At 48.0% G+C, this 27,153-nt stretch overlaps 3 protein-coding genes across 3 annotated transcripts; 1 reads left to right on the forward strand and 2 right to left on the reverse strand.

Annotated features, from left to right (window-relative positions):
• Window positions 1-3,121, forward strand: LOC115534445 (histone deacetylase 2; the record flags this gene model as incomplete). Its single annotated transcript, XM_030345434.1, is given in 7 exon segments — window positions 1-73; window positions 229-369; window positions 1,263-1,371; window positions 1,618-1,748; window positions 1,896-2,045; window positions 2,272-2,329; window positions 2,606-3,121. Coding segments are annotated over 7 exon segments (693 nt in total), but the record flags the coding sequence as incomplete, so codon positions are not given.
• A 1,455-nt stretch (window positions 3,122-4,576) lies between these two features.
• On the reverse strand, window positions 4,577-7,564 carry marcksa (myristoylated alanine-rich protein kinase C substrate a). The gene is made up of 2 exons (XM_030345435.1): window positions 7,220-7,564; window positions 4,577-6,214 (listed from the first exon to the last, which is right to left on the reverse strand). The coding sequence occupies exons 1-2, from the start codon at window positions 7,301-7,303 to the stop codon at window positions 5,540-5,542; spliced, it is 759 nt and encodes a 252-aa protein (XP_030201295.1). The 5' UTR covers window positions 7,304-7,564; the 3' UTR covers window positions 4,577-5,539.
• Window positions 7,565-25,029: 17,465 nt separating this feature from the next.
• LOC115534775 (gamma-crystallin M2) lies at window positions 25,030-26,426 on the reverse strand. Its single transcript, XM_030345997.1, has 2 exons — window positions 26,063-26,426; window positions 25,030-25,454 (listed from the first exon to the last, which is right to left on the reverse strand). The coding sequence occupies exons 1-2, from the start codon at window positions 26,330-26,332 to the stop codon at window positions 25,176-25,178; spliced, it is 549 nt and encodes a 182-aa protein (XP_030201857.1). The 5' UTR covers window positions 26,333-26,426; the 3' UTR covers window positions 25,030-25,175.
• Between the last annotated feature and the right edge of the window lie 727 nt (window positions 26,427-27,153).

Consider the following 27,153-nt stretch of genomic DNA (forward strand, 5'->3'; position numbering starts at 1 on the left):
GCGGTGGTGCTGCAGTGTGGGGCCGACTCGCTCTCTGGAGACCGTCTGGGCTGCTTCAACCTGTCCATCCGTGGTAAGCACTGACCTGGACCGCTGGGGGCCCTGGACAGCTCTGGGGCCCCGGACAGCTCTGGGGGCCCCGGACATCTCTGGGGGCCCCTGATGGCTCTGTAGGCCCCGGGACGTTCAGTGTCTGACTCCCCCTGTGCGGTGAACCCCCCCCCCCAGGTCACGCCCGCTGTGTGGAGTACATGAAGTCGTTCAACCTGCCCATGCTGATGCTGGGGGGCGGGGGCTACACCATCAGGAACGTGGCCCGCTGCTGGACCTACGAGACGGCCGTCGCCCTGGATACCGAGATCCCCGACGGTGGGTCCATCCACATCCCATAATAGATGGAAGCCCGCCTTATAATCTGATGTGTAGATCGTTTAAATGGCCATGGTTCTGCTTCAGACCAGTGTTGTGAGAGTCTGTCACAGCTCTGCTAATGCGTCTTTATCTGGGCTAAAGAGGTTCTGTGTCTCCTGAACTAACGAGGTTCTGTGTCTCCTGAACTAACGAGGTTCTGTGTCTCCTGAACTAACGAGGTTCTGTGTCTCCTGAACTAACGAGGTTCTGTGTCTCCCGAACTAACGAGGTTCGGGTTCCCCTGAACTAACGAGGTTCTGTGGCTCCTGAACTAACGAGGTTCTGTGTCTCCTGAACTAACGAGGTTCTGTGTCTCCTGAACTAACGAGGTTCTGTGTCTCCCGAACTAACGAGGTTCTGTGTCTCCCGAACTAACGAGGTTCTGTGGCTCCCTGAACTAACGAGGTTCTGTGTCTCCCGAACTAACGAGGTTCTGTGTCTCCTGAACTAACGAGGTTCTGTCTGTCCCCTGAGCCAACGAGGTTCTGTCTGTCCCCTGAGCCAACGAGGTTCTGTCTGTCCCCTGAGCTAACGAGGTTCTGTTTCCCCTGAGCTAACGAGGTTCTGTTTCCCCTGAGCTAACGAGGTTCTGTTTCCCCTGAGCTAACGAGGTTCTGTTTCCCCTGAGCTAACGAGGTTCTGTTTCCCCTGAGCTAACGAGGTTCTGTTTCCCCTGAGCTAACGAGGTTCTGTTTCCCCTGAGCTAACGAGGTTCTGTTTCCCCAGAGCTAACGAGGTTCTGTTTCCCCAGAGCTAACGAGGTTCTGTTTCCCCAGAGCTAACGAGGTTCTGTTTCCCCTGAGCTAACGAGGTTCTGTGTCTCCCGAACTAACGAGGTTCTCTGTCTCCAGAACTCCCGTACAACGACTACTTTGAGTACTTCGGACCTGACTTCAAGCTGCACATCAGCCCGTCCAACATGACCAACCAGAACACGACCGAGTACACGGACAAGATCAAGTGAGGCTCCGGTTCCTCTGATGGTGTCAGAGCTCGGCCAGCGCGTTCTGTTAGGGTCACAGTGTTTAGGACCGTAGCATGGGACCCATTAGGGGTACCATAACATCAGCATTTGATTGGTTGAACATCTTGGGTGTGGATCAGGAGTTTTCATTGGCTCCTGCAGGCAGCGGTTTTGATCTGGCCGTTGTGATTGGCTCCTGCAGGCAGCGGTTTTGATCTGGCCGTTGTGATTGGCTCCTGCAGGCAGCGGTTGTTTGAGAACCTGCGGATGCTGCCGCACGCGCCGGGCGTCCAGATGCAGGCGGTGCCAGAGGACGCCATCCCCGACGACATCGTGGACGAGGACGCAGACGACCCCGACACGCGCGTCTCCAGTGAGCCTCGCGTCCTCTTTGAGGGCCCTCACTGTCTCCGAGGGCCCTCCAGAGTCTCTGAGGGCCAACTGTAGGGTCTTCTCCTTCTGCAGCTGCATACTGATGCCGTGTGTGTGTGTGTGTGTGTGTGTGTGTGTGTGTGTGTAGTCCGCGCCTCAGACAAAAGGATCGTGTGTGACGAGGAGTTCTCCGACTCTGAGGACGAGGGAGAGGGAGGAGCTAGGAGGAACGCAGCCAATCACAAGAAGGGAGCCAAGCGACCCCGAGTGGAGGAGGAGCTGGAGGACAAGAAACCCGGTCAGTCCGAGGTCCAATCGGGGGCCTCCCTAGAGGGATGGGCGGGGCTTGGGGCAGAGGGGTGGTGATCATGGTGATACTAGATGTGTGCGGTGACCCCAGCTGGGTCTCTGAGTGGAGGTCTGACCCTAACCCAGACGAGCACCTCTCAGTGACCGTCCTCTTTTTCTTTTTGCAAATAAAATGTCTGTAAACTTGACAACCGCGCACCTTTTCGTCCCTCCAGACGTCATGGAGGAGGACCAAACGAAAGAAGCTACTGATGAGAAGATGGACACCAAGAGGTGAACACCTGCAGCCTGTCACAACCACATTAACCCTGTCACAACCACAGTAACCCTGTCACAACCACAGTAACCCTGTCACAACCACATTAACCCTGTCACAATCACATTAACCCTGTCACAACCAGACAACATCCCATCTACTACATTTACACTAGTGGACGTCTGAACTTATTCAGTGACTCAGACATGGATTCATTATAATCAGAATAACTGATTATAATCTTCTGTATAGACATAATATTTTGTGTGTATGTGTGTTCGTTCTCTCTCCAGTGTGAAGACTGAGCCGGCCAGCACTGCCTGATTTTTGGAGACTTTTATTTTGAAAGTCCCTCCTTACGCCCACTGCTGTCGGAGCTCCGCCCACTACAGATCTGAAGCATGATATTTATTATTGAAGTAAATGGTTTGCTCCAACACTCCCTAATATGTCCCAATACTCAGGGTCAAAGGTGACATATTATACCACCAGGTGTGAGTAGGATTAGCTGTTACAAGGCGTTTTGAATACCTGCCTCTTCTGACATCACAAGTGGGTGAGTCCATCTAGTGTGCTGGCCACGCCCACTTGTGATGTCAGAAGAGGCAGGTTTTCAAAACTGCTAATCACACTCTCGGTATAATGTTGGTATAATATGTCGCCTTTAAATATTTCTCTTCCTTTTCTGGAAAATAAATGTATGGGTTTTTTTTAGAGTAAAAATGATCACGTAGTTGAAATGTGCAACAGCCCTGTAATTTGATGATAACGTTGATATTTAGCATTTAATAATAAAAGATTTGATAATATCGTGTACGTTATTCTTGTGTAAGCGTCCGCCCCCGGAGGGAGCCAGAGAGTCGGCAATCCGCTGCTTCAGTGGAACAGCTGAGAGCCCAGACGTTCAGTTCTTATCAGTAGTCTGAAGGAGAGAAGCCAACACACAGACCCATCCGAGCTCCCTTATCACCCCCCACCAGGACCAACACTGAAGCTCACATCATAGGTAGGCCTGCTTCACGGTCTGGGGTCGGTAAGGCATGGGGGTAGAGGGACATCGTGTGGACCCAGGCCTTTAAACACGGTCATTACCTACCTGTTGGAGAGTTTCATCTATCCAAAGGAAGAAAAATGGAGACGTCTACGTTTTCCGAAGAATTTCAAACCTTTCTTTCTCCTGTGCCGAAAGTCTCAGGTTGAAGACTATTCAAGTTTAAGGTTTTTTTCTGGTTAATTCCATTTTTACGACTACATTAAACATTGTAGCATGTAAATATTTATACTACACTGTCTAGTGTCTTCAGAAGAACTACACCAACATTATAGCACATTTTAATATGTATACTAAACTGTCTAGTGTTTTAAGTATAACGACTTCATTTACACTCTAGCTAGCGCGAGATAATATTTATAATATATGGAGTTTTGCTGACCCCTTCTGGCCCCTGGTCGAAATGTCTTTTGCAGGTGGTTTCAGTTAATGACGTCAACCGTCAGAGCATGAGGTCATCAGCCGTTCAGGAGGTGAACGCAACATCTGAGGTGAGCAGTGGGTTGTACGAGGTCCTTATTGGTCCTCCATTGAAGTGATAACTGAGCAGTGGGTCTGTGTTTTAGACTTGACGCATCCACTAGGCGAAACTAAAACGTCTCTTTTAAAGAGTTTCTGTGGTCAGACATTTGAAATTCCCATTCATATTCTGCATGGAGGGTTTGCTAAAAAGCCATGTCTTTACCGTCCAAACGCATACCGCGAGCCAAGGGATTTTGAACGAAGGTATATGCTCCTGTAGATGCCACAAGTTAAAGAAAAGTGTATATAAACCATTTTTTATTCGCATTTAAAAAGCACTACATTCCTTTTTATATATACACTGTCTTAGCAACCTCTCTAATATCAGAGAAAATGAATGTGAAATTTACTTCCTGAACCAGAGCCGTTCCAAATGGGGACGGTCACTGTTGTGCTCCATACTGCATCCCATAATAACACCACTAATGGTGCGATGGACTTTAAAATGTAGTATGCTCAATGTAACTAGCAGGTCTAATAGAAAGCAAGCTTAAGTCCTGGCATCCATGCGGTTACCTGAAGTCTTTCAGGGTTCGGTCCATTTCCATTCCAAGACTATTTTTAATGTTATCAACTTCAAAATGGAGCGCAATTGGCGCTCCATTTTGAAGATGGCAGTCTCATATCTTATAAAATGTACCCAATCATTTATGATTCAATTAATTTCTCCCACCCAGGAATAAAGGCAAAAAACTTTTTTTTCAAATTTTATTCACATTTATTGTTTGCTTTCAGTGTGCTCACAGAAAATTAGAACACCTTTAAGCGAGGAGTTCAATAGCAATTTTTTGTAAGCAAAGTTACATTCCATCTCTACGTCAAATTGGTCAAAGCTTCTCCTGTATTTACAAAAGGAAAAATGACGAGATGCTACAAACATGGCATCTGATAAATTTTGTCAAAGACTGAAAAAGCGGTCGCTGTATTTAAAACATTACCACAGTATATAAACAGTAACGCCCCTCACAGCTTGGTTCGCGTTTTTTATTCCCCAGATGAATCTGATCGGTACAAAACCTGTGTGTATTCAAGACTCATATAATCACAGTTAAAATCACCCTGCCTATACATACTTACATACTTTTTCTCTCCCTAAGGTCATAAATCAGCCTTTACATATTTAGTATTTCTAGGATCTGAAGGTAACGCTACGGTGGCGCTGGTTGAGGTGGATAGGATCTAGTCTAGTGGTTGTTGAAAGGTCTTAGTGTTGTGGGGCGGCCCCCTAAGACTATTCTCTAGGTAATAGCCTGGCCTGCCCCCCCCCCCCCCCCCCCCCATCATCATCTACCCCCACCCGTCTACCCCGCCCGCTCCATACACGTTGATAGGTTTTACATTTCTGTATAAAAGGAGGGAAATCAGAAAGTAATACTGACGCAAAACAAATATGGCAGAGTGTGACTTTCTGTTGTATGTTTCTGAAGCCGCCCCAGGAGCACGGGGGCTTTGTGTAGGGGGGGGGGGGAGGGGGGGTGGGATGGGGCCTTAAAGAAAAGGAAAGAAAAGCTTTAAAGTATCCCTGGTGGTCGACAAGTCCTCCTCAGCCAAGATGGCGTCGCCCGTCACCCCAACAGGGGAATGTTCTTTGATTATCTCTTCTTCGTCTCCCTTCTTCCATCGTCGTTGTGGTTCGTTGTCCGGTAGCCGGAGTTTACTCCTCCGCCGCCGCCGCCGCCTCCGACGCCACCGCCTCCGTCTGGGCCTCCACCTTCTGGGCCTCCACCTCTGCAGGGGCAGCCTCCACCTTCGGGGCCTCCTCCTCCTCCTCCACTTTGGCCTCCTCGGCCGGCTTCTCCGCAGCCTCTTCGGGTTTAGCCTCAGCGGGGCCGGCGGCCTTCTCCTCCTCCTCCACCTTCTCTCCTCCGTCCACGGCGGAGGAGGCGGCGGCCTCTCCCTCGGCGGGCTTGGCCTCCTCGCCTCCGTCCGCGGCCTCCTCGCCTCCGTCCGCGGCCTCCTTCTTGGCCTCCTCCTCGCCCGCCGCCTCCTCCTCGCCTCCTTCTCCCGTCTCCTTCTTGGTCTTCCTCAAGGAGAAGCCGCTCAGCTTGAAGGACTTCTTGAAGGAGAACCTCTTCTTCTTCTTCTTGGGGGTCTCGGTGCTGGAGGAGGGCGTGGCGGCCGCCTCGTCGGCCTTCACCTCCGCCTCGCCCTCCACCGCCTCGCCCTCCACCTTGTCGCCGTTAGCGGCCGGCGCCGCCTCGGCAGCAGCAGCCGCCACCTCTGCCGTCACCTCCTCCTCCTTCTGGACCTCCTCGACCGCCGCTTTACCGTTGACCTGCAGCTCCTCTGCTGGGGAGGAGTCCCCGTTCGCCTTCACATGGCCGTTTTCCTGCAGACAGAAACAGGGTTAATACCTGGTTCATACCGCAGGGGGCGGTAGACACCACGCTGCTGCCTCCGCCACACCGCGAGGAACCGGCTGTTCGGTTGTTTCCAGCGTTTAACTTCCAACCCGTTTATTCTCAATCGTCTCTTTTCGGTATCGCTATGCGAGCGTTTGGAGAGCCTTGCAAACTCGCTTGTCTCAATCAACACGGCTGATTGAAGAAAAAACACAGGCTCCCGACCCGAGAGATGTTAACGCAGTGCCTCGACTCCATCGCAAGGGGTCCATGCCCGCCCGGTTGCCCACGACGGAGCGCCAACGCGGGCATCTGCCCGTTAAAACACAGACGCTTGGTAGGAATCCATTAGCATTTTACTCCCAAAACCACCAAGCACTTCAGAGTAATGTTATCCTTTGACCCATGTTGCTTGGAACCAAGTGCAGGACGACCTCAGCTCTACGTGATGGAGGCTGCATCTCCACAGCCTCCCTCGCAAGGCGTGGTGCACCCATTGTCTACTCAATCAAACTTTTCATGTCCATAAAGCGACGGATTCTAAGCCAAACCACTGATCAAATGCTTCGCGGTCATGTGTGATCAACACTTATGTCAGTAGTGCAGTATTGGAATCTCTGCTCATCTTTGGAACTAAAAAAGCTTCGTCTAACAAAGGACTAGAGACTCGACCCGACAGGACCGCACAACACATCCGCCCGATCGCCTAATGTGTGCCGTCGAGCCGAGCTTTCTGTACTTTGGTCAATGGTTTGAATTAAAGCGGTCAACTGTTGATACTTCACAATAAAGCGGTTGGATGTTTTATAGAGCATCTAACCCATCTCTCATATTGAAGAAATTCTAACCATCCCATCGATCCAAAATTACGCACGGCTGTGCGTTTGAGCCAAATGGACTACAGTAGCATTGATTAACCTGCACGTGGTGGTAAATCAAACATTAATTGACAATTATGGGACATCAATTAATCAACATGAAATGGTACCGACCTGTCCGTTGGCTTTGGCCGGAGACACTGCTGCGTCTCCCGGCTTCTCTGCCTTCGCCGCCGCCCTGGAGAGAGCCGCTCCCATGCTGTCCTCAACAAAGAGCTGAGCGATCCACGGAGGAACAAAGACTGAGCGGATCTTCTCGGTGGAGCTCTGCCGATATTCCCCTCAGGAAAGTAAAATGCAAGAAGAAAAGCGAAGCAGTCCAAATGGCGGCGATGAATTGTTAACAATTCGCAGAGAATACCGCCAAGTGCAGAGAAGTAATAAAAATCCCAGTTTGTTACTGTGTTGCCGCAGACGAGCTGGAAAATGGAGAAATCTCGCTGGTCCCTAATAAGATGCGGGGTCCAACGCCCAGTAGGGAGACGGACGGGGCGTGCAGCCAATCATAGGTGCCACAGGGATAAGGGGGCGGCGCTTCAGAGAGGAGCGAACAATGGAGAGTTCATCCAGTGATGCGCTCCAATAATGTCCAGTGCTTTAACGGAAGATCTTTTGGTGCCGATTTAATATGTATACATTTAGAAGAAATCCAACTTAACACCGATCATCTCATTCGGATTGATTGATTGATTGAAGATCAGCAGTATATTATATTAGTTAGTAGTAATTAGTAGATTAGTTTTGGGGACCTTATCCATTTTGGCTTCATCCGGCTGATGTTGAAGTTGTGATGTTGTCCTAACCCTAACCCTTCATGTGGACTCTGTTACACCCTTCACACCTAAACTCCTTAACCCTAACCCTACCCCTACTAACCCTACTAACCTTAATAACACTACCCCTATTAACACTAACCCTACTGACAATAACCCTACTAACACTAACCCTCACCCTACTAACACTAACCCTACCCCTACTAACCCTACCCCTACTAACACTACCCCTACTAACACTAACTCTACTAACCCTACCCCTACTAACCCTAACCCTCAGCCTACTAACCTTACTAACCTTACTTACCTAACACTACTAACCCTACGCAGATGTACGATAGTCAATCACTTTCATATCAACGTGTGTGTGTGTGTGTGTGTGTGTGTGTGTGTGTGTGTGTGTGTGTGTGTGTGTGTGTGTGTGTGTGTGTGTGTGTGTGTGTGTGTGTGTGTGTGTGTGTGTGTGTGTGTGTGTGTGTGTGTGTGTGTGTGTTTCCGTGGTGATGTTAGCGGCTGGGGCCTTGGCGGTTCTGTGTCGGACGCGTCGCCCGCTCCTGACTGTGCACTCACTGTATCAGCTCGTTGCAGTCTGGATTATGCAAAAAGGCAAAGCAGTGATTAATTATCAGACGGGAGACCTAAAGCGCCGCTGGGGAACGGCAGATTAAGGCCAAGATTCCCAACGAGAGAGCGCAGGGTCTTTACGCTCTGCTGAATGCCCATCGTCTGTCTCATAAGGGCACGTTATTTGACTACATATATATATCAGAAGAAACAAGGATTTGTTTAATGAATGTCATTTACCACCGGCTGGGAGGCTGGTTAATCATTATCAGCACTCTTCTTATCCCAACAAAATATAGGAGATAATCATTAACTTACGGGTGTCCATATAAATATAGTTTATGATTCAATTAGTTTGAATCACACACTGAAACCTAGTAGTTCATATGTCCTGTTAATATCCAATATTATTTTTCCCCAAACGTTTTGGAAACCCTTCCGTTCAAAGGTGAGCCACAGAAATCGGTTGATTGCAAATCATTGAACTAAAGGAAGCGTTTGATTGCCACTGAAGACGAAATGTGTGCCCAGGGTTATAGGGTCAAAGGTCGGATGATGCGAAGGCACAGTTTACTGCCCCTGACTTAACTGTCGAATGATGGTTGAGCTGTGTTTGTGTGTCTTCGGTCTAGCATAGTGTGTGTGTGTGTGTGTGGTGATAGATGCGTATGTACATCTGTGGGCTAGCGTACGAGTGTGTCCGTACATGTGTGTGTACATGCGTGCGTGGGTGTCGGTTTGCTTGTCATGTGAAATTGTGACGTGTGTAAGTGTTCATGCAAGTGTGTGTGTGCGTGTGTCTAAGAGGAGTGTGTTGTTGCAGGGCATGTTGGCTGCTTTGTGTGTGTGTGTGTGTGTGTGTGTGTGTGTGTGTGTGTGTGTGTACACCAGGATGAGTCCGCTAAGGGGAGTGTGTTGTTGCAGGCATGTTGGCTGTTTTGTGTGTGTGCGCACCAGGATGAGTGTGTCTAAGGGGAGTGTGTTGTTTCAGGGCTGTTTGGTGAACTCAGGCTCGCGTCCCATTTGCAATTCAAATGCAGCGCGTTGACAGAGACATCAGAGGGACGGGCCGCTGGCCTCCACCTGAAGGCTTGGCTTTTTTCCTTTTTGTTGTCAAATGATATGCAAAGCTCCGCTTACGAACCACAACCTCGCCATTTGAGATCATCTATCGCCATTTCTCTAGTGACTCAGCGGTGGTCACCTCCTCCTCTGATGATCTGGAACTGGGTGCAGTTCCGCGTGGGAGGGTAGGACAGCGAGGGTTGCGGTGGGGCGGTAAAGCCCTGCATCATGGGAGATATCCTACCGGAAAAGCCTGCGTCGAGTGGGACTGTCCGAGGGCTGGGGTGAAAGGTTATGGGTTCCTGTCTCATGTGACCGGGATGTTGTGGGACCAGAAAATCAGCCCCCCCTCTCTTTCTACTGGACGTAAAACCCTCAGAATAGCTGGTTTTTCTGTTGCATAGCCTACATATAAACATTAACATATCACATTAACATATCACCAACAGCCACTGACATAGCATATAACAAGCTACTCACTTAACAATTAGATAACTATACAACTAATACCGAAGAATACAGCTTGTGGTTTTGTTTCACTGCTTAATGACAGAATGCCCTAACCCTAATTCACACCTGATGTTACGTTAAGATAGCTTATCGATACCAGATTCCGTGATTGAGGACTTGATGTCTTAACATCACCCCCTGAGGGGTCGGACAGGCTGGACTGTACCAACAACGTGAACCCCTTAGGGAACTGGGTGGACCTGCCAGTATCCGTTGTCCCCAACATTACAATGGCAACACTGTGTTAACTTGTGTAGGTTATAATGTTACGTATTCCTTTTGAATTGTCTATTCATGTTAATTCAAGTTATGCTAACTAAATATCTAGTTTCTCTTGTCAATGATGCATTTGTTTGACCGTCTTGGTTGGGCCAGCACTGGCGGGCGATGGGTAGTACGTCTGACCGTTAAAAATACTAAATGAGTCCTGTCCACTGTTAATGAAACCCTTCTGTATGATCTGTTGTCCCACTGAGCTACGAAGACGGGACTTCCCTGTTGGGCTCAAAGGCACACCTTATCTGCATGGGGAAGTAAACCTGGGACTTCCTTTGATTGCCACGCCCTGCTCCCCCTCTGCTCTCTGAACACTCAGTAACCACAGGCTCGTCAGGACCCCGTCCACGCCCAGCTGACCAGACCAATGTACTGACACAATATTGTCTTTTTTGTTTACCACTGGAAACACAAAGGTGTAGAAACACACCTGTTGCCACACGGGGAGCAAGGTTAACCCTAACCCGGACCCGAACCCTAACCTAACCAACCCGAAGGTTGAGAAGCCGTCTTGTGTTCATGGTGGGACTTCACCTGCAGCGGTAGGTTCAGGGGGAGGGTGGCCTTACCTCCCTGTTATGAAGACCGGGCTCTGGCTGGTGCGTTCTGTAACTTCCTGCCCACTCGGAGTGTTCAGCTGAGGTTTCTCTTGTGTGTGCAGAGGTGAACTTCACTATCATGCTACCAACATCTTTGCAAAAAGATGTTCTTGATGAAGAGTATGTTTGGAGAATTAAAAGGGGAATGCTGTTTTGAACAACAATATAGACGGAGATATATTATGAATGAGCAACTTGTTTCCCTGCAGTGGCCTATGGATTAGACACTTTCCTGTACTCTCTTTCCCGCTCTGTACTTCCCAGAGAGCCCTGTGGGTTCAGCCACGGGATGGGAAGACAGGTAGGGCAGGACGGTCACATGAGCTAGGTGCAGTCCTATTTAAATGTTAAAGTGGCTCCAAGCAGAAGCCAGATAAAGATGACATACCTCTGTTCAAAGAAACCTTGAAATGGAAATTGACCTTGTGATCATTACTTTGCATTTAGTCTTGTGCTAAGCTTGCAACGTTGTCAACAGCCTCCCTGATGTCCTGAGGGCCCTATCTGAGGACATCGCCCTAACGCTAACCAATGACATCACCCTAACCCTAACCAATGACATCACCCTAAATCTAACCAATGACATCACCCTGACCAATGAAATCACCCTAACCCTAACCGATGACATCATCCTAACCCTAACCAATGACATCACCCTAATCCTAACTAAGGACATCACCCTAAATCTAACCAATGACATCACCCTAACCAATGAAATCACCCTAACCCTAACCGATGACATCACCCTCACCCTAACCAATGACATCACCCTAAAATCCTAACTAATGACATCACCCTAACTAATGACATCACCCTAACGGCCTAACCAATGAAATCACCCTAACTCTAACTAATGACATCAACTTAACCCTAACTAATGGCATCACCCTAACGGCCTAACCAATGAAATCACCCTAACTCTAACCGATGACATCACCCTAACCCTAACCAATGACATCACCCTAACCCTAACCAATGACATCACCCTAACCCTAACCAATGACATCAACTTAACCCTAACTAATGACATCACCCTAAACGATGACACCACCTTAACCCTAAGTGATGACTTCACCCAAACCCTAAGTGATGACATCATAACTCTTAGTGATGACTTCACCCTACTCCTCGGAACCTAACCTGACCTGAACGCTGGAGGTTTGTCCGTTCCGTTTAAGGCGGTTAACCGGCTCAGCGCTGCTTATTGTTCACCGGGTTGGAACCCTCCCAACTCGACCATTATTGGCGAGACGACATCAACTCCCCCCCTCCTCCCCCCTCCCCCCTCCTCCACTGTTTCCCATACAAAAGGTAAAGGAACCAAACACCCAGCGACGCGACAAAGGGACTAGCCGAAACATGATCGTCTCTCCGGGCTAATCCAGAGTTTAGAGGGTGATGCCTTTCTCTCGCTTGTATAACTACAGCTCTCCTCCTCACCAGCACCACCCTACTCTCTCTCTCTCTCTCTCTCTCTCTCTCCTCTCCCACTCCCTCTCCCTCTACCTTTACCTCTACCTGTACCTCTCCCTCTCCCTCTCCCTCTCCCTCTACTTCTACCTCTACCTCTACCTCTACCTCTCTCTCTCTCTCTCTACCTCTCTCTCTCTCTACCTCTCTACCTCTCTCAATCTCTCTCTTCCTCACTCCCTATTGTTGGGTGTGTCTCTACCAGCACCAGATTGTCCTTCAGTCTCCATCATGGGTGTGTTTGTCTGTTTGGATGTATGCTTGTGTGGGTATGTCTCGATGTTCGTGTGTGTTTGTTTGTTTGTACGTCTGGGCATGTTCTGCACGTGTGCGGTGACCTCTGAGCACTGGGGGCCTGGAACTGATAGACAGCAGATTCCTGGTGGAGGAGGTCTCTCTCTCTCTCTCTCTCTCTCTCTCTCTCTCTCTCTCTCTCTCTCTCTCTCTCTCTCTCTCTCTCTCTCTCTCTCTCTCTCTCTCTCTCTCTCTCTCTCTCTCTCTCTCTCTCTCTCTCTCTCTCTCTCTCTCTCTCTCTCTCTCTCTCTCTCTCTCTCTCTCTCTCTCAGAGACAGAGAGAGAGACACACAGGTCCAGTGTGGATGTAACAATCACTGAGAAGAAGGTTGACTGGAAGCTCCCAAACTCCTCTCTCTCTCGACAACTTGAGATTAATCCTTTCCAAGTTCTGAAACCAGAGATTGAGAGAGAGAGTCTAGCTGGTCTGTGTTTGATTGTGTGTGTGTTGGTATTCATGCTGGTTGGTGGTTGTGTCTGTGTGTATGTGTATTAGGTCTTTGTATGAGTGGATCGCTGCCTCAGCACTGGATCAGACCACAGGAACGCCACACACACACACACACACACACACACACACACACACACACACACACACACACACACACACACACACACACACACACACTCTAGCTGGCTGCCTCTATCAGGCTCAATCTGTCCATCTGTCTCTCTCTATCTGTCTATTACTCTCTCTATCAACTTATCTCTCTAAATGTCTCTAAATCTCTCACTCTCACTCTCACTCTCACTCTCTCACTCTGTCTGTGTTCAGTGAAGCTACAGCCTTGCTAGTCAGCTACAATCCACTGCTTGCAGGCCAAACATCAAGTCACCCAACATCTCAGGCATTCTGATTGGGGTTACATTGTAACATCAATAGGATTATCCGTTCTTCGGAGGAGACGTAAAACCGAGGTCCTGACTCACTGAGGTCATAAAAGATCAAAGGGCACTTATCGCCAAAGAGTAGGGGCTTCCCCGGCGTCCTGGCCCAACCAGGCTCATTCGATCTGGCCCCCTAATCATCCTCCTGTATAATTGGCTGACTCATTCATTCCTTCAGTCTCCACTTCAAGCTGGTGTGTGGTGAGCGTTCTGGCGCAGATTGGCTGCCGTGCATCACCCGAGTGGGTGCTACACACTGGTGGTGGTTAGCGAGGTCCCCCCTTCACTGTAAAGCGTCTTTGAGTGTCTAGAAAAGCGCTATATCAATTCAGTACATTATTATTCAGACACACACACACCCACACCCCTGGCCATAGAACGCTGACATGTGTGGTTAGGTCTCTTAGTGTGTGCATTGTTGTGTTTGAGTGCGTGGGGGATTCTGTGTTGGCAGCGGGAAAACTTGGACCATACATGTTATTGTGTTATACTGGGACTATACATGTTATGTAGTGTTATACTGGGACCATACATGTTATATAGGGTTATACTGGGACCATACATGATATATAGGGTTATACTGGGACTATACATGTTATATAGGGTTATACTGGGACCATACATGTAATATAGGGTTATACTGGGACCATACATGTTGTATAGGGTTATACTGGGACTATAGATATTATCAATGGTTATACTGGGACTATATATATTATAAAGGGTTATACTGGGAATATACATGTTATATAGGGTTATACTGGGACTATACACATTATAAATGGTTATACTGGGACTATATATATTATGTCAACTGCCCGTTGACATAGAGCAGTTAGCAGCCATGTAGTGTTATACTGGGACCATACATGTTATATAGGGTACTGGGACCATACATGTTATATATGGTTATACTGGGACTATACATGTTATATAGGGTTATACTGGGACCATACATGTAATATAGGGTTATACTGGGACCATACATGTTATTGTGTTATACTGGGACTATACATGTTATGTAGTGTTATACTGGGACCATACATGTTATTGTGTTATACTGGGACTATACATGTTATGTAGTGTTATACTGGGACCATACATGTAATATAGGGTTATACTGGGACCATACATGTTGTATAGGGTTATACTGGGACTATAGATATTATCAATGGTTATACTGGGACTATATATATTATAAAGGGTTATACTGGGAATATACATGTTATATAGGGTTATACTGGGACTATACACATTATAAATGGTTATACTGGGACTATATATATTATGTCAACTGCCCGTTGACGTAGAGCAGTTAGCAGCCAAAAGTATTTGCTTTGCCAGTTGGAGTTGACATGGCGATGGTTGATTTGCAGAATGACATAGAGCTGAGAGCCACATCAGGGGACACTTCCTCTCCTACGTGCCTACTTTGGATCCACTTCCCTCTGTCTGAGCACAGGAGCCCCCTCGCTAGCAGACACCTCGCAGGCGGTCTCAGACTGGCTGTCTGCAGTTATGAGCCAAACTTCAAGGCACTCAGAGACAGTATTCAGTCACAGCCATCTCACTGACTTGAGTGAGTAGCAGGACTGCCACAGATTTGTTAGTTATTACTATTGTTATTATTAAGTATCTTGATTTCCGTTGTTACTATGTTACTATGAATTAGCCAAATAAAAAGCCTCAAATTGGAAGTCAAATATGGGCTGTGTTTTTCTCGATGGGTAGATCTTGCTTTCACCAAGGCTGAGGTCAGGGATCTTGGGCTTAAAAGGGTTGATGACCACTGCTTTAGAGCTTAACCCTAACCCTAATTAAAGGAGGACTCGTTAGTGCCTAACCCTAACCCTAGTGAGCTGTCATCTATTGAGTCCTTTCTCTTCCGACCCCGCCGGACGTTGCGCTGGTGAATATGTTTGTGCAAAAAAGGAGAGGAAGGCACTTCCTCTTCTGACAGGAAGTGGTCTCTTGATGGTTGGTTGCCACCACGGTTATTGGATCTCTCCAAGCTTCGAAACAGTGGTAACTGTGTTCCTGGTTCTAGGAGAGAGAGAGAGAGAGAGAGAGAGAGAGAGAGAGAGAGAGAGAGAGAGAGAGAGAGAGAGAGAGAGAGAGAGAGAGAGAGAGAGAGAGAGAGAGAGAGAGAGAGAGAGAGAGAGAGAGAGAGAGAGAGAGAGAGAGAGAGAGAGAGAGAGAGAGAGAGAGAGAGAGAGAGAGAGAGAGAGAGAGACCACACCACCACGGCCCTGCAGCACCTGGTGTTTTCCCACTCATAGACAACACAAACCCGCCCCCTGACCACGCCCCCCTGACCACGCCCACAGCTGTTACTGGGACTCAGCAGAAAAACCCTCTGCTCTATTGTGGAAGTGGTAGAGCTTTATTGGTCTGGCTGACTTCGACTGACTGTTACGTAAACGGCTGTTACGTATCTTAATGGGACAGAGGAATGCCTGGGTTAAGAAACTAATGGGAAACATGCCAATGAACAGTATCACACAAACCGCCTTTTTTAGACACATTATATATTCATATAAAAGTGTAGCATTATCAATTAGTTTTTGCATTTATTTAGCATGAATGTTTATATGATCCACAATAACATGAATAACATTGATTCTGATGCCCGCTTCTCAAGCAGTGGAGGAGGAGGAGGAGGGTGGAGGAGGAGGAGGAGGAGGAGGAGGAGGAGGGGGGTGGAGGAGCAGGACGGTGGAGGAGGAGGAGGAGGATGAGATGGAGGAGATGGAGGAGGTGAATCCACTCGACCAGAGATCCATCAGTGGACATCAAGAGACGGTCAACAAAAGGTACGCTCCTGAGATCCGTCAGATCCGTCACCATGGAAACACAGAATGCCATGGCAACCGTTTGTTGTCAATGTTTTAAATGTGAACACACACACACACACACACACACACACACACACACACACACACACACACACACACACACACACACACACACACACACACACACACACTTTTGAGGAAGTGACTGAAAAGTCAAACTACCAGCTGGGATATTTGCATTTTGATTTGAAATGCTGATTGTTTCCCATGAGGCCTTGGATTTCAATAGAGAACCATCTTTTACTTAACACCCAAACTAACCATCTCAAACACTTATACACAAACTGAGCCCTCTCTAACCTCATACCCAAACTTAGCCCTCTATAACCCAATACCCAAACTCAGCCTTCTCTAACTGTACAGTCAAACTTAGCCAATACCCAAACGACATGTATAACATTCAAACACAATAATAATATAATAAAAACCACAAACAACGTGTATAATGGTCAGCTAATAGGCCTTATTAAAACATTGAGCCTTTTTCCATCCGTCACATTAACTAGCTGGTTTGTTAGCATTATGCCAAGCTAGCTCGCTAAAAGATGCTGCTGGAGTTGTTGTCGTCATGGAGATGGTGTGGGTCACGTGGAGGCGTAACTACCCCTGACAGAGGGGAAGGAAGTAGTTGATTAAAGCGACAGGATGCTGGCCCCCCCTCCCACCTCGTCTTCCTCCTCCACTCTCCTCTTCTGGTCGCCTACTGACCCTAAGCCTGAAGCCTGACCCTGACCCAGGGCCAGAGACTGATTCTCTCTCCTTAGGCGGTACCAGTCCTACCTTCCAGAAGCTTCCAGAACTGGTTCTGTTTCTTAGCTCCGTCCTGGAACATCATTGTTAATTTGCCTTTTTAAAAAGTTAAGCGTACAATGGTTTGCTCTTCAAAGCCGATTACTCTTCCGTACATGGCTTAGCTTCTTCCTCCTTTTCTCCCTTCTTCCAAACTAGTAGTACACAACTAGTACACACGTCATGCTCTCACCTCCCTCATGTTTTCATCCTCCAACCCCCCCCCCCCCCCCCCCCCCCCCCGCTCTCCATCTGTGAGGGATGGTGTAGAGGGTGTGCGTTCGATGCCAGTTGGTCCCTTAGCGTGTGTGTGTGTGCGTGCGTGCGTATGTGCGTGCGTGCGTGCATACATGTGTGTGTGTGTGTGTGTGGTGGTGGTTAGGTGGTAAGAGGTTAAGGTCACGGTTAGAGGTTATGGTTAGTGTTAGGGTTATCTGAATATGAAGAGAATATGATGAACTAAACATGAGATCTGAGGCTGTCAGCCTTAAGGGGGAGGCTGAAGGGGGAGACTGAAGGGGGGAGTCTGAAGGGGGGAGTCTGAAGGGGGGAGTCTGAAGGGGGGAGACTGAAGGGGCGTTCAGTTATGTGTTAGGACCTTAGGGCGTTCAGTTATGTGTTAGGACCTTAGGGTGTTCAGTTATGTGTTAGGACCTTAGGGCGTTCAGTTATGTGTTAGGACCTTAGGGCGTTCAGTTATGTGTTAGGACCTTAGGGTGTTCAGCTATGTGTTAGATCAGACCTGGCTTTGGGTCTTGGTGGATTTATGAGTTAAAGCTGTGGCTTCTTTGCATGGACTGTAAATCTATGATTCATCGATGCTAGCTCCCAGCAGTTTGCATATCGGCTCACTCTCTGCCGACCACAGACATTCTGCCCCAACCTGCTCCCAGGGAGCAGCTTCTACTTTGGCCTGATGAGTGAGGTCACAGAGACCCCACCACCTCAGGTCGTGGTAGGAGAAACCGATTTCCATTGGACGCGGGATAATTCCAGTTCATACCAGTTAATTCCAGTTCATACCACTTCATTCCAATACCAGGTTATACCAGTTAACTCCAGTTGATACCACTTTATTCCAATACCAGTTAACACTTATTAATTCTTAGTTGACACTGTAATCAGGGCCCGTTCCATGAGAACTAATCTCTCCTCAATGTCTTTTCCCCAGAAAAAAGGCATGAATTGGTTGATCGATGGATGTCCTGGTCCTCTTTGTTGTGAAGGTGAAGAATATCGTTAACATGTTATTTAGAACCCAATATCATAAACATGTTATTTAGAACCCAATATCATGAACATGTTATAGATAAGAAGGCTTTAATATTGTTCATGGATTTAAATTGTAACCTAACTTACTCCTAATCTAACCTCTCCTGACCTAGCCATGTCTTTATTGGTGGAATAATCCTCTCCCATTGGCCGCTAGTGATGACAATCATCACACCCCTCTTTGTGTTCAAACTATTGAGGACTAAAAGTAAAGCAAAACCTCTACACACACACACACACACACACGCGCACACGCACACACACACACACACACACACACACACACACACACACACACACACACACACACACACACACACACACACACACACACACAGGACCCATTCCTGCTCCTCACCCTCATTTGCATGTCCTTTGAAAGCAGGACCCTCTAAAGGGTGGAGGGGTGTGTTCCGCTCTCGGTCTACGGCTGCTCCTCTCTCTTGGATGGGATCGGGTCCTGACCCCTGCTCTTAGTTTGGCTGCTCCGCATGTTTCCTGCACTGGGAAGTCATTCAGGCTTTCGCTGACACAAGAGATTTGGGGCTGTGTGTGCGCACGCAGATGTGTTGTTTGGACTGAAGACTCATGTCTCCTGGAGTGACTGATAGCTCACTGTTGCACTCACTGTTAGGGTGAGGTTAATATACCCCTAGGTTAGGCTTGAGTTATGATACTTACAGAAGTGGTCAACCAAACCCAGGTTAGGGTTATGCTAATTCAGTAGTGCTCAGTGTTTCCCGTTCTGCAGACATCACTTTTTCTGTCTTTTTTCATAACATTTTGGCGTCAGTTAGAATTTGCGGTGTGGTTTTGCGAAACATGTGTATGCATCCAAGTCTACTGGTAATCTTTGATTAATGTGTAGGCTATATAAAACGTTAATAAAGACAAACCAAGTATTGAAAAGCGGTTTCAAGTTAAGATAAAACATAAACTGCATATTTATGAAACTATATAACCCAACAAATTTATATAAATAGTCCCATAATGAACCTGTAATGCTTAAAGTGAATGTTTACCACAGTGAATACTTCCTACAGCACTGTTTGGCCCTCCAGTCGCTTTAATCCGTTTATCTCTCTCAATGGAAGACCAAAACATCTGCACCCGCTGAGGAACAACTGGAGACCGGCTGGATATTAATTCATCATTTGTGACGTGTTTTTCTTTCGGGCGGCTGTTGGCTGCGTAATAAATTAGCGCTGTGGCTATGGCTGTCACGGGGGACTCCGATAAACGCAAGATCTTCCTTATCAGCCTCACATGCTCGTTGTGTGTTGATCTGAGCTGTAAAAGGAATGTGATGAACAGAAATGGTACACTTGTTTGTCCACAGTATTGAACATACTCTAAAGTTAACTATTTTAATTTACCTTTTTTTAAATAAGTAAAACGTTTTTAAACGGCATTATTCAAGAAAGTGTTAACTTTAGATAGCCAGAGGAAGCTAAATTGTACAGCTAATGCTGATCACTTTGTCCTTCCTTTGTTTCCATTTGAAATGGAGAGTAAGTGGAGAGTAAGTAACCACCCCCCCCCCCCCCCCCCCAACAACAACAACAACAACAAAAACAAACGTTGGCTAACCCACTACTAGTAGTAGTAGTGGTGGTGGTGGTGGTGGTAGTAGTTGTAAAAAAGCAATGCATCATGGGAACACAATCCAACAGCCTATCTGTGCCCCCGTGTCTTTGGGGGGGGACCCAGCTACCACTCTGGGGGGAGGGGCTGCTTCACACTGCTTTCTGCAGCTCATCCTCACTGTATAAGGGTCTCGAGGGGGGGGGGGGGGGGCAACTACCACTCTGGGGGGAGGGGCTGCTTCACACTGCTTTCATGCAAATCAATGTGGGGTTGCTGGTTTGATCGCCCACTGAGGACACACCCTGTGTTTGAGAGACTAGAGACTAGAGCAGCAGTATTATGAACGGTATCAAAGAGGTGCCTGGTGCTGCTTTGTATTCTTGGGAAGAAATACGGCCTAATCGTCACAGACAAGGAAACAGAGTTTAGTTTCAGTAGTAGTGGGCACACTGGGTTTAACACTGGTTGCACAGGTTCCAAGGTTCCCTGTAAACCTCGTGTATCGAGTGTCTGCATCACTGAACCTGTTCGGGTTCTGTGTATGGTGGAAGGGAAGTAGCAGTTGTGTCGTAGGAAGATCTGAGGTTTGACAGAGACACCTTTGTTTCAGGAATGCTGAATAGGCTTTAGAGCAGTCCCAGTTCTATCAAGACATCGAGCTCAAGCACGGTGCTTCTCTGCTCACTGCTTGACAAACCCCCCCCCCACACCACACACCCACACACACACACACACACACACACACACACACACACACACACACACACACACACACACACACACACACACACACACACACACACACACACACACACACACACACACACACACACTGCCTGCAGCTGTCTGGCGGCATCACTGCTAACACAGCAGCATGTGAAACTGGATTCTTCTTCTACCGGATTCCTCCGTTCCTCCAGTAGTTCACACCTGCTCTGCTTCTGAATAATGCTGCATTAGAGGGACCTCCCTCCCTCCCCCCCCCCCCTCCTCCCCTCCCCCATGACCCCGGGGGGGCAGCGGTCTGATATTCCATCTCTCCTTCCTTTCTCTTCTCTCCCTCTCCCCAACAAGCTTTTCCAGTTCGTCAGACTTTGCGCCATGGCAACGGGAGGGACAGAGGCTCGGGGACAAAGGCTCCTCAAAACGTGTGTGTGTGTGTGTGTGTGTGTGTGTGTGTGTGTGTGTGTGTGTGTGTGTGTGTGTGTGTGTGTGTGTGTGTGTGTGTGTGTGTGTGTGTGTGTGTGTGTGTGTGTGTGTGTGTCTGTTTGCGTATGTGTGTATGTGTGTGTGTGTGTGTGTGTGTGCTTGCGTATATGTGTGTGTCTGCCCCCCAACACTGGTTGAGCTGGGCTCTGAACCGGCTCTCCTCTGAACCAGCTCCAGCCTGCTCAGCGCTCCTGGGGCCGGAGCCCTTACCCTGAGCTGTTGAGATTTGATTCCCCCCCCCCACCCCCCAGGGTTCTGAACATGTTTGTTATTCACACAAAGTGTCCCAACGACTTTCCATAAATTGAATAATTTAAAGAAGGTTATTCTAAAGTAGTGTGTACTTTTGTGTAGCAGGAGTAGTGTAGTGGTGTGTATTTGTGTGTAGCGGAAGTAGTGTCGTGGTGTGTAATTGTGTGTACTTGCGTGTAGCAGGACGTGTGTTGCGTTGTTTAGAGGTGTCGTGGTATTTGGGTTGGTCCATTTCAGTACCACCTTTATGACGCTTGGATTTGGAAAAGTAAATAAAGTTACAAACTTGTGACTGACTGCTCGTCATCCCGAAGGGATCAGCGTGCAGGACTGAAGGAGCATTGGAGTAAAGAGAGGGGAAAGGGACATGGCAGTGGAGGTCTCTTTTCAGTCAGTGCACAAAAACGTAACCAATTAATGTTTTTGTTCTCATGAAGAGACAACTCGTCAGTTTTTTGCCAAATTGAGGGAGAACTCTAGAACACTAAAACACAAGAACTGCACAACTCTAGAACACTAGATATCTAGAACAATAGAACTCTAGAACTTTAGAACACTAGAAATCAAACTCTTGAACTCTAGAACTTTAGAACACTGGAAATTAAACTCTAGAACTCTAGAACACAGGACGTCTCTCTGGTCTCTGACCGTCTCTCTCTATTCTCTCTCAGACGGTCTCTCTCTGGTCTCTCTCTCCTTTCAGACAGACTTGTCAACATCTGAACTTTTATTTCTCCAGGAAGGGAGAGTGTGTGAGAGTGAGAGACAAGAGACAGAATGTGTGTCTGTGTGCAAGAGAGGGTGTGTGTGCGTGTTTGTGCAGTGTGTGTGTGTGAAAGAGATTGTGTGAGTGTGTGTGCATGTGTGTGTGAAAGAGAGAGTGTGAGTGTGTGTATGTGCGTGAGTGCAAGAGGTGAAAAGAGAGAAAGTGTGTAAAAGAGCCAGCGAGGGACAATGTGCTCGGCTACAAATCAACGGACCCTGTTGCACAGATTCCTTTGCGTCATGCCGGCCCTTTGTCCGCGCGTCAGGCTTCATCAGGGCCTCAATGGGCAGAGTCAACGTGGGGAGACACTTGGCAGATGGCCGTTCTCTCTCTCTCTCTCTCTCTCTCTCTCTCTCTCTCTCTCTCTCTCTCTCTCTCTCTCTCTCTCTCTCTCTCTCTCTCTCTCTCTCTCTCTCTCTCTCTCTCTCTCTCTCTCTCTCTCTCTCTCTCTCTCTCTCTCTCTCTCTCTCTCTCTCTCTCTCTCTCTCTCTCTCTCTCCGGGGGCCCCTGACTGGCGGCTCCTCCGGCCCCAAGCCCCTGTCGCCCCCCCCCCCCCGATCCAGAGCCTCACAGTTGCTGCATCACCAGGTCATCGCTAAGGGCCTTTAAACAGTAATGAGAGAGAGAGAGGGGTAGAGAGAGGTAGGGAGAGAGGGGACCCCAACAGAATTAGAATCACCGTTTATTAAATCTTATTGTACATGTACACAAGTAAAAATCGTAGGCTTGGTTCTTCAACAGCCAAATAGCAGCAACAATACAAGATAAGTAAATATAAGCACTTACAAATAAGTAGTAGAAGTGGTATTGGTACCAGCCACGGGGTTATTCAGCTGTCTTGTATTATTCAGCTTCTTGTTTGCTTCTTTTGTCTGCTTCTTTTTGCCGTGGTATATTTGAATTTGGCCCAAATCTCAGGGTAGCTGGTGAGCTACACGTTTGCTAGAACTATTATTGAGCTCATTCTGTCTAAAACTGATCTCTAAGAGCTCCCCTTGAGCAAGCTCTCTGATGCTTTGGGGGCTAGGTCTAGGGCTAGGGTTAGGGGTAGGGGTAGGGCTATGTAAACGTCCCTAAGCCACTGTGGCCCCCAGTCAGTCTATTTACGGTGCTGGCCTTGCCTCCCGAAGGCAGTCATTACGGTAACTGGGTGGCCAGTCTTTAAAACACCTTAGTCACCCTAAGGCAGTCAGGTGGGTGACTGGGCGGCCAGTCATTAAAACACCTTAGTCACCCTAAGGCAGAGGGGTGGGTGACTGGGTGGCCAGTCTTTAAAACACCTTAGTCACCCTAAGGCAGTCAGGTGGGTGACTGGGTGGCCAGTCTTTAAAACACCTTAGTCACCCTAAGGCAGTCAGGTGGGTGACTGGGTGGTCTGTCTGTAAAACACCTTAGTCACCCTAAGGCAGTCAGGTGGGTGACTGGGTGGCCTGTCTTTAAAACACCTTAGTCACCCTAAGGCAGTCAGGTGGGTGACTGGGTGGTCTGTCTGTAAAACACCTTAGTCACCCTAAGGCAGTCAGGTGGGTGACTGGGTGGCCAGTCTTTAAAACTCCTTAGTCACCCTCTGTCACCGAGGTCGACAACTCCATTCAAAAAAGGTTCAAACCCCCAGAGGTGCTGCTTCCCCGGCTGGTCTGGGACTCGATCCGCCTGGCAGTGACTACGCTGCTCTGATTGGCTGGGAGGGCCGGCGGGGGCGTGGGAGCAACCGCAGACCGGTGGGCAGGTAGATGGAGGCCAGCCTTGGGTCCGACAGTGGGGGAAGCCTGGGTCCCCAGACGGTTCTTTCTTTGCCCTATTCAACCCTGTTGACCGTGACTGAGCTTCAAGAAGACTTGAGACCGACCAATCTCACCTTCTTCACTCACGTCCGAGACTCAAACATTGTGTGTTGCGTTGTAAAACCTTTTGTAGTCTTGTACCCTGCGCTGTTGGGACAGGCTTTACATTGCAATGTGTTGTGCTGTTTATCTTCTTTGTCTGACTCTGAAAGCTTAATTAGCTTAATGGTCCAGAAAGTAAAATCCATTAAAAAGTAATTGACTTCCCTCTCAAACGTTGAAGCAACTGAATAGAGCCCTGTGGTGGATTTATTCATTGATCCAATGGACATCGAAGTACAAACTATACACATAGCTCTCAAAGCAAACCGTTTGTGTGTTTATCCATTAGTGATTCTCCAATCAAGTAGTGTCATAGTTTTGGTTGTGTGGCTAAAGGCCCTCATTGTACATCTCTACTTTATAGCCACGTATGGAGATCCAAACTGAAAACAAGAAGGAAAGGATGTTAAGGCCCAATCCCATTTCTACCCCTTACCACTCCCCCTTGTTTTGAAGGGGTAAGGGTAAGGGGTAAGGGGTAGAAATGGGATTGGGCCTTAATCTGACACTATGGATTTTGATGGTAGCTATATTGTTGGATTGCTAGATTGACTTTTATTCGTATTTCTGATTGTGTTGTTGTGGGGAGACCTTGGTATTGACTTGATTTGTACCCCAGTGCAACAGTGGGTCGTTATCGCATGTAGTCATTTAGCAGATGCATTTCTCTAAAGCCAAAGTAGGAAAGAGTTTGGGGTTAGGCATTTTACAAAGGCCTATGTTGACATTGGGAATCAAACATAAGGACCTTTCAGCTGGGACTCAAACACTTTAGCCAGTAGCAACTAGACTATCCTGTAGCAGTAACAGTGTTCGTACATTCATGTTCACAACTGCAACACACAGAGATCGATTTCCCACAACAAACATTAGTGTCAAGAATAGCTTTTATTAGGTTTCATTGATTAAGGCTTGATTTGTCGGGAAAAAGTAGTGGTCTAGAACCTCATGGAGGAGACAGAAGGTCTACTGGAGTGGTTGATGACCTCATGGAGGAGACTGGAGGTCTGCTGGTCTAGTAGTAAGAGTCGTTGATGCGCCTCATGCTCATGAACCTCATGCCGTTCATGCCCTGGTTCATGAAGTTCCTGTACTCTCCGGGCCTCATGTACATCATCTTGCCCCTGTACATAGGCTGCTCGTACATCAGCCAGTGGCCGTCCATCACGTTGCAGGACATGCAGTTGGACATGCGGTAGCGGTCCATAACGTTCTCACAGTCGTCCATCAGCTCGTGCATCTGGCCGCCAAAGTTCTCCTTCTCGTAGATGTTCATCCTGTAGTTGCCCCTGTGCTGTAAGGCGAGAAGAGAGAGCGCGGAGAGGGGAAGCCGATGAGACACGTCACCTCACTTCTATCAAAATAACTTGGATACAATTCACGGATACTCAGGGATGCTTAAGCTGGGAGTCAAGCCCACTTACTACTACTACTACTACTAGACGATCCTACCCCCTCTCAACATATACAGTTCATGTTAGAAAGAGAGAGCAGTCTGGCCTTACCCCCTAACCCTAACCCTAACCCTTCCCATGGGGATCATGCAGTTAGCTTAGCGCTGTGCTCACCATGGGGATCATGCAGTTAGCTTAGAGCTGTGCTCACCATGGGGATCATGCAGTTAGCTTAGCGATATGCTCACCGTGGGGATCATGCAGTTAGCTTAGCGCTGTGCTCACCATGGGGATCATGCAGTTAGCTTAGCGCTGTGCTCACCGTGGGGATCATGCAGTTAGCTTAGCGCTGTGCTCACCGTGGGGATCATGCAGTTAGCTTAGCGCTGTGCTCACCATGGGGATCATGCAGTTAGCTTAGCGCTGTGCTCACCGTGGGGTTCATGCAGTTAGCTTAGCGCTGTGCTAACCGTGGGGGATCATGCAGTTAGCTTAGCGCTGTGCTTACCATGGGGATCATGCGGACGGACTTGATGCAGTCGCTCATGCCCATCATGCTCATGTAGTCGGAGTACTCTCCCTTCTTCATGAAGTACTGGTTGCCCATGAAGTTGGAGCGGTCGTAGACCATGAAGCAGCCGCGCTCCACCCTGCAGGAGTGGCACCTGCTCAGGTAGGAGGACATGTCGGCGCAGTCGCTGCTGCACTCGTACGAGCGGCCCTGGAAGTTCTTGTCCTCGTAGAAGGTGATTCTGCTCATGCTGTTGCCGGAAGACATGGTCGGTCGTCGGGTTTGCGTGGTCGCTGCTGCGGTGGCTGGTGGTGGGAGGGCTTGGGTTAAGCTGGAGCTGAACTGACTCTACCTGGCTGGAGGATTGGTTTTTATAGCTCTCGACCAGAGATGAAACCCCCTGAGCCAGCACCAGTGTGGGGAGGCCCCAGCGAGCGGCCTGGTTTGCTATAGAGGGACCCAGGGCACAAAGGCTGGCTGAAAGGGTTAACGCACAAAGGGCCCACGGTGTGTTGTTCTCCATAACTGTCATTGTTCATTTTGCTATTTTTTGCTGAGTTGTCGCTTTCCAAAAGTCGTGCGTGTGTTTCGCTGGACACACTTTGGCCTTGATTTTTAAAAGTTACAATACTCATTCTTGATTTGTACTTACTTACTTGAAAAGGTAAAAAAAATATCGTGAATATTGATCTTTGATCAAATTCGAGGATTGTTGTGTTGTTTTACATACTTAGACAATTAGTGTTGGCTCTTTTATTTTAACATCTTCATTAACGAATACAGTTTTGGGATTCTTACTCTTTCAATGTCAACGTAATGAAACGCTTTAACCGAACAGTTTTTGTGAACTAATGAAAAAAAACATAATTTATTTAAGTAATATCACACGAGAGGGAGAGCTGTTGTATTGAATATCAGCACGGCTGTCATCCAGTTCTGCACCATTTACTGGTTAACAGTCATAACATAAGCAACAATTCATTATAATTTGTTTTGTTTATTTAATCATTGATTGGGCTCCGCCAACACAAATAGATCCGCAACTGTACTAGGACTGAACTGTTGCCAAGCAACACATAAACACACTA

This window comes from Gadus morhua, chromosome 21, assembly GCF_902167405.1.
Source record: "Gadus morhua chromosome 21, gadMor3.0, whole genome shotgun sequence".
Taxonomy (NCBI): domain Eukaryota; kingdom Metazoa; phylum Chordata; class Actinopteri; order Gadiformes; family Gadidae; genus Gadus; species Gadus morhua.